Here is a 7,091-nt window from a genome sequence, read left to right as displayed (position 1 = left end):
CTAGTGCTGTCAAGGACACATGTACCATGCAGCTGAAGGACGACTCTGAACAAAGGACCCCTCAGATCAAAGGCCACCTCCCAACAAAGGCCACCTCCCAACAAAGGTCACCTCCCAACAAAGGCCATCTCCCAACGAAGGCCACCTCCCAAGAAAGGCTACTTCCCAACGAAGGACACCTCCCAACAAAGGATGCCTCCGTATACAGGATAGTTGTTTAGTCCCCAGCAATCTCAATAAGGATCAAGTGCCTTCTGTGATACCCAGCAACAATCAGCACACCTTCCCCGCAGGACAATCAACACACTTCTCCTTACAGCGGACATGTGTCTAGTCCTTTGGATATGTGTGTCCTGTATTATTTGAGTGGCTTGAATATTTTAGCAAGCTTGGCGAACAGGGCGCTTTCGGTAAAGTTTAATGGTGCCAATAGAAAGCTTGTGTTTTGCATAGCATGCAATATGTATGCCTTCTTTGATGACATGACAAATTTATTGATAAACATCATCCCCTTCCAAATTCGTGCTAGTTCATAAATAGCTTTAAGCGGTTAAAATCTCAAACATGTTTTTTACCTGCCAAAATTAGCCAATGTACAGTATCAAGATTCCAAAGTTGACAGCACCGGCGACGTAAATAGTCAAAATATGTTGTCTCCGAGAAAATCACTATAATTCGTATTGTGGTGAGCGGTACAAGTAGCATTTGGCCCCTTTCAATAAAACAACTTTCCTCTACTCTACTCTACTCCAAGGAAATTGATCAAGTTACCACAGGTAATACTCAGGGCAGTGCATTGCAATCGAGATGAAAAGCAAGTTCACGGTGTCTATCGAGATCCGATAGAATCAAGTCAGTATCTGGGTCTGACACACAGCTCAAAGCTCATCCCTGCCATGTGGATTCTGATCCACAGCGGGGCGTATAAACGATTGCAGAATATTCAGCTTGAGTTGAAGCGCTTTCCTCTTCCCCTCGCTGAGTTCGGTGGCAAACGATTTTTTCACTCGATTGACTTCATTGGATGGGAATCGAGGACCACGCGAGGTGATTAAGCCAAATATCTGCAAACATCAGATGAGCAGGGTGGGGGAAACATAGGTGGGTAGATAGATAGATAGGAAGATAAAGAGAGAGAGAGAGAGAGAGAGAGAGAGAGAGAGAGAGAGAGAGAGAGAGAGAGAGAGAGAGAGAGAGAGAGAGAGAGAGAGAGAGGAGAGAGAGAGAGAGAGAGCACGCACACACGCACGCATGACACTCACACCTATAAGTTTACACAACATGTTTTGCAGTTGTGAGGCCCAACTACCCTACTAATTACACATCTTGCAGATGAAATTAGCCTTCACTGCAATGCCCCTCTACCAACGCGTGCCTTATCCTGAGGACCTTGAAACTTTGTGTTTACACATGTAGCTAACAATAGGACTGACCTCGATGTAAACATTTGCTGAGGCAATTTCATCCTCATTGGTGAGCTTTGAGGCTAGCTTCTTTGCATCTAGTTGAAACGTGTTGGCATTGGATGAGGCAACATGAAACGTCCTAGCTGCCAGCTGATCAAACTCCTGCACAGTAGAAGAAATGAATGCCGCAAACAGTCAAACACAATTCAAATCAAAGCGTCCTGGTATGTGGTCTGGAGAGTGGGAGAGTTCCGGGGGGAGAGAGAGATACAAATCATTTGAAAATGGCCATCCCCGGTGCTTCTGCTACCAAGTAGGTAAGCAAATGTATTGCTGGCAGAAGGAAGACGAAGCGGCAACAGGACTAAGGCATGCAGACAGACAATAGGGAAAACAACATACAGCCAACTTCGCTAATAACGACTGCGGATATAACGACAATTCGTGAATAACGACAGAATTTCCATGCCCAGAGCAAAGTCCCATCTAACTGTGATACATAATTATAATGAGACCTCGGGTATAAGGACATTTCGCGAATAAAGACACTTTTCTGATGCCCCGCCGAGTGTCGTTATACGCAAAGTTGACGGTATGTCGGCACTGTCCTTGTCCTGCTAGTCCTAGGGAGCTCGCTAGACCTCATCAATGTTTTCAAAAGCTTTCTCGCATGTTGAAAAATGGAGTTCTGCGTTGAGCGCAAGTAGAGTGCTTCGAAACACAACATCACCAACCATTGATTATGGTCAAGATGAGCAAAAGACTCTCTGAAGTAGATCAGCAGTAGCACCAGGAATACCCATAGATATAGACATTCAGGCCTGCTGATTCTCATGATAATGTCATGGACAGTAGTATCCTACATCATCCAATGCTCAAGATCCATCCACACTAGGGAGGTGACACGCGGACCTGTATCCGAAACGATGTGTGCTTCGATCATGGATTTGGAAGTTCTACCTGGTTTGTGGTCTATGCAACTCGCATTCCTGGACCTGCTGACCTCTAGGGCGGGCTAGGCAAGAAATGCCATAAGTGAGCGTATAAATCGGCTGTACTATGTGAGTTCCACCGTATGTATTATCAGGGTATGTGCTAACTGAGTTCCACCGTATGTATTATCAGGGTATGTACTAACTGAGTTCCACTGTGTATATGATTACACACACAGCGAATTACATCAGCATTGCAGTGAGTGATGTCTGATGTCCGCCAAAGTGTGAAACTCCGAGTAGCGGCAGTAAAGCTTAACATTCCCTTCTCCGTACCTGGGTATTAAAAACAGTTTGACTAAATGTACTGTGTAACCTCTAATAGCACCAGAAAGAATGTAGACAGCCAATGTCATACCTCCAAGCAGCCGGGAAACGCAATGTACAAATCAGAGTGTCTCCTGACAAAGGCAACCAGGTTCTCAACGGTTACATTCCCCGATAGCGGCACAACGGTTGTGGATTGGCTATGGCCGAAGAGCAGGATACGAGGGAAGTCATTCGCAGTGATGCTGAAACGGTTGGCCAGTTCCTCATTCTCCTTTTCCCTGTGGGCTGAAACAACAGACAAAAGTCGTCAGTGCAGAGAAGTGAAACCAGAAGATGGTCAGAATTGAGGAGCGATGCACATGTAGCTGCTAGCTGGGTACAAGGTCTGTATAGATTTAAGTTGGGTACAAGGTCTGCATAGCTGCCACCTGGGCACAGCATCTGGAGAGTAAGTTCCTACCCATGTGTACTCCAGGTACACTAGAAGTGCATTGAGGGGTGTGTGCGTGTGTGTGTGTGTGTGTGTGTGCGTGCGCGCACGCGTGTGTGTGTGTGTGTGCGTGTGTGTGTGTCTGTCACCGGTTCTCTCCATTTTGCCATCTAGGTCTCTGTCTCTCTGTCTCTCTCTATGGATCTCTCTTTGTCTCTGTCTGTCCGTATGTCTAATAATGCAACGGTAAAACTGTGCGTCTTTGCGTATCCCTCTTTAGCCATCTTATCGAGTTTCATTTGTATGAAAACTTCTCTTGCTTCGAGGTGCCTTTTAAAATTGAACTACTTATATCCTGGTGGTGAAGGACTTGACACCCCCCCCCCCCCCCCCCCCCACACACACACACCTTTCCCTTCCTCTCGCATCACTCCCATATCCTCCTCCCACTCCCCCCCCCCCCCCCCGCCACACAACACCCTATCCATCCCTGCCCACCATGTTACTGTGTTTCAACATTCGCAGCTATACTTACGCGACACTCCCACACTGGCCACCATGATCTCAGGTTGCTTAGCAGCAAGGCGTGCAAAGCTGTTGTAGGCATCCACCGCTGCACCGGACGCCATGGATGTGTCAAACTTGACAATGAGATGGCTGTGAGCACTGAGTTCCTGCGCATGGGTGCAACAGAACATCGTTTGTATACAGGCTAATTTCCCACAAACCTCAAATCACTGGAACTTCTCTGAACGGAGGTTATGCGATTACGTCATCATTTCAGATGCCTTGTATGGAGTAGCAAAACTCTGATCAGAGGCGTCACACACGGCATGACCAGTATGACCATGGTTGTACCACTTCTCGTCCAGGAGGGTTTGCCCAAAGCGCCTGTAGAGCGCTAAAACGTGCCCTGTCGGCTGAAAAATCTGATTTTTTCCACCGGGGAGACCCTCGGATTCTGGTCGTACCACTCCCCGCTGAACTGTGGCACCCCTGCTGATATCATAGGCTTTGATATACTACAGTCATAATACAACGCATGGGTGATGATGGCAATTGCGGAATCTTCATTTTGAGATGTGCCATTCACCATTGTCATAAGAAATGTTAGCAATGAAACATGATTATTTCCTGCATCGAAAGGTATATTCTCATCTCTGAAAACTGACTAGGATCTGTGCCTTACAACCCCAGCATTGAGTTCAGCACAAACAAACACAAACGTAAAGCTCAGAGTATGCACCCAAGGGGCAAGAGCACGCCAGGTGTACACACTGCTGCAATGCCTAGAAAAATAGTGTACAGTCGACTCCTGATATAACGAACAACATTGTGCAGGAAAATTAGTTCTTTATAGTCGAAGTTCGTTATAAGAGAAATGCACTCACACCATACAACCAACACATCGTGACTGGCATGCAGCTCATGGCATGGCTTGGTTATCATGCGACCCTACACGGAATGGTTCGTTATAAACGAAAAGAGTTCGCTAAAAAGGGTCAACTTTTGAATGGGCTCAAACAGGAATATACGGACTATGGTTCGGTACAATTCCGAAACACGAAATTCACTAAATACGAGTTCTACATAAGTAGAGTGGACTGATGTCTGTGTCTCTGCTACCGACACTCCACCCATAAAATGTAGATTTACGCCCACCCCAATCTCGTAACACGTGGCCTGAGCCACAGCATTGAGCTGTCTTACCTTATCAAACGTTAGCGTATCCAGTTCCACCACACCTCGTGCACAGCTTCCCAAGGAGGCCTGCAACACCATTGATACAGCCATCACCACAATGTAGCAGCAGCAGCTCGCTAGTGATACTCCCCCAGCCATTGCAAAGTAATAATAGTTTCAACTCTTCGTTGCTCACAACACGGTCGTCTGCGTGATGAGAATCTCCGACACGGTGGTTTGCGTGATGAGAATCTCCGACACGGTGACACTGGGGGTCCAGGCCAGGATGCAAGCGACTCCTTCTGAATGAAAATAACCAATGCCTTCAAGTACTGCAAAGTGATTGAATACAGTAGTTTGCAGTTGTCGAACCAAATTTGACAAAATGACAAAATTTAATTGTATGAAAAATGAAGCGGTTGCCTATGTTACATGTTACGTAGATGTACTATGAAACTTTAAAAAAGTGACAATTTAGGATTCAATCATTGACGCTAGATCAAATTTTTTTTCGCACGTTGTAGATTAATTAGGGCGCGTTCGTCACTCTTTGTATTGACTTTTCGAGGAGTTTCGTTTTTCTGAAGAGGTGGCCTTATTAAGGGCGCGTTCGAATTGTCTTCATCAACTGTTCAAACAAATTTTATAAAGAGATTAGTTGAAGTGTCCCATTAGAACGGTTTCTATCATTTTAGAGTTTTTCAGTGGAATTGTCATGGCGATGATGACGTCCGATCGGATTGACCATCTCCACGTACTACGTGACGTAGCTATTCCAAACTCTTCGAAACTAATCCACCTTCCCATCGGATGAGTTTCGAGGAGTTTCGCTTTTCTGAAGAGGCCAATAAGGCCACCTCTTCAGAAAAACGAAGATCCTCGAAAAGTCAAAGAGTGACAATTCGAACGCGCTCTAAATTGGCCTCTTCAGAAAAACGAAACTCCACAACCTCATCCGAGTGGGAGAGGTGGATTAGTTCTGAAGAGTTTGGAATAGCTACGTCACGTACTACGCGGAGATGGTCGATCTGATCGGACGTCATCATCGCCATGACAATTCCACTGAAAAACTCTAAAAATGATAGAACTAGAAACCGTTCCAGTAATGGGAACCTAGTACCTTCAACTAATCTCTTAAAAAAAGTTGGAACAGTTGATGAAGACAATTCAAACGCCCCCTTAGTATTACCCATGGGTACAAACAAGTATTGTAATGTGTTAGTTAGGGCGCGTTCGAATTGTCTTCATCAAACTGTTCAAACAAATTTTATAAAGAGATTAGTTGAAGTGTCCCATTAGAACGGTTTCTATCATTTTAGAGTTTTTCAGTGGAATTGTCATGGCGATGATGACGTCCGATCAGATCGACCATCTCCACGTACTACGTGACGTACATGTAGCTATTCCAACTCTTCGAAACCAATCCACCTTCCCATCGGATGAGTTTCGAGAGTTTCGAGGAGCTTCGTTTTTCTGAAGAGGCCAATAAGGCCACCTCTTTAGAAAAACGAAACTCCTTGAAAAGTCAAAGAGTGACAATTCGAACGCGCCCTTAGTTACAGTATAGTAGTTCAACCTGTCTAGGGGTCAGAGTGTGAAGCACAGACCACTCACGCCTGACCGTTTATACCTGTAAAAAGTGTGATCAACTAACTAACTTCGTTCGCTGGTCCAGGATCCTGATTCCTCAAAACATGATACGCTCCCTCATGACTCACCACGGCTCAGTAGATCTAGAGCCTACTTTTTGCTGTCAAAGTTACCATGGTTACCGATATCTTTCCCCGTACCCGTGCGAAGTCTCACAGCTAGACCTGACTTTGATGCTTGACGCCACTACTAATACTAATATGTACTATTAATTAATATTAGCAGACTTTACTGCGATCGATTCGGGCAGTACAGTCAGTGTCAGTCACCCCGTGCCGAGCTCCGCTGATGAGACCTAACCAAGTTGAAACAGCTAGCTACATGTAGATGTCCGGAGATTGAGTACGTAACATGTATGCACAATCATGTACACTGTATATCATTTCTTGCAATGATTATGCCAAGAAAGGCAAGATTACGCGCCTGGTTGTGATGAAGCCGAGACCCAAGGTCGGCAGAGCATCCCAGACCACGCCACCATTCCCCTTATTCATGGCTCACACATGACGGGTTTACGTGGCTCTAGTAAAAAAAAAAAAAATTATTGCACATACATGCCACTTTGTGGTCCTTCTCTGTCTATCTGTGTGCCCCCCCCCCTGTATTAGCATTGAAGTGGGGGATGGGTGCAAGCGCTCTGGGACTTTGGTATGATTGCCG

At 45.6% G+C, this 7,091-nt stretch overlaps 1 protein-coding gene across 2 annotated transcripts in view; it reads right to left on the bottom strand.

The window, feature by feature from the left end:
• Window positions 1-258: 258 nt before the first annotated feature.
• LOC135828770 (endoplasmic reticulum resident protein 29-like) overlaps window positions 259-7,091 on the bottom strand; it is a 15,151-nt gene continuing 8,318 nt past the window's right edge. Inside the window, exons 1-5 of one of the 2 annotated variants that reach the window (XM_065341195.1) lie at window positions 4,809-5,120; window positions 3,634-3,772; window positions 2,757-2,953; window positions 1,434-1,568; window positions 259-1,064 (exon numbers count right to left, since the gene is read on the bottom strand). In XM_065341195.1, the coding sequence (XP_065197267.1) occupies window positions 879-1,064; window positions 1,434-1,568; window positions 2,757-2,953; window positions 3,634-3,772; window positions 4,809-4,940 (789 nt within the window). In that variant the 5' untranslated portion in view covers window positions 4,941-5,120 and the 3' untranslated portion in view covers window positions 259-878. Of the gene's footprint in view, window positions 1,065-1,433; window positions 1,569-2,756; window positions 2,954-3,633; window positions 3,773-4,808; window positions 5,121-7,091 lie in introns of those variants that run through there. The other variant, XM_065341196.1, reaches the window with a different exon arrangement.

This window comes from Sycon ciliatum, chromosome 12 (genome assembly GCF_964019385.1).
Source record: "Sycon ciliatum chromosome 12, ocSycCili1.1, whole genome shotgun sequence".
NCBI lineage: Eukaryota > Metazoa > Porifera > Calcarea > Leucosolenida > Sycettidae > Sycon > Sycon ciliatum.
The sequence above is the reverse complement of the archived record's forward strand: the minus strand, read 5'-3'. Positions and strand labels throughout refer to the sequence as shown.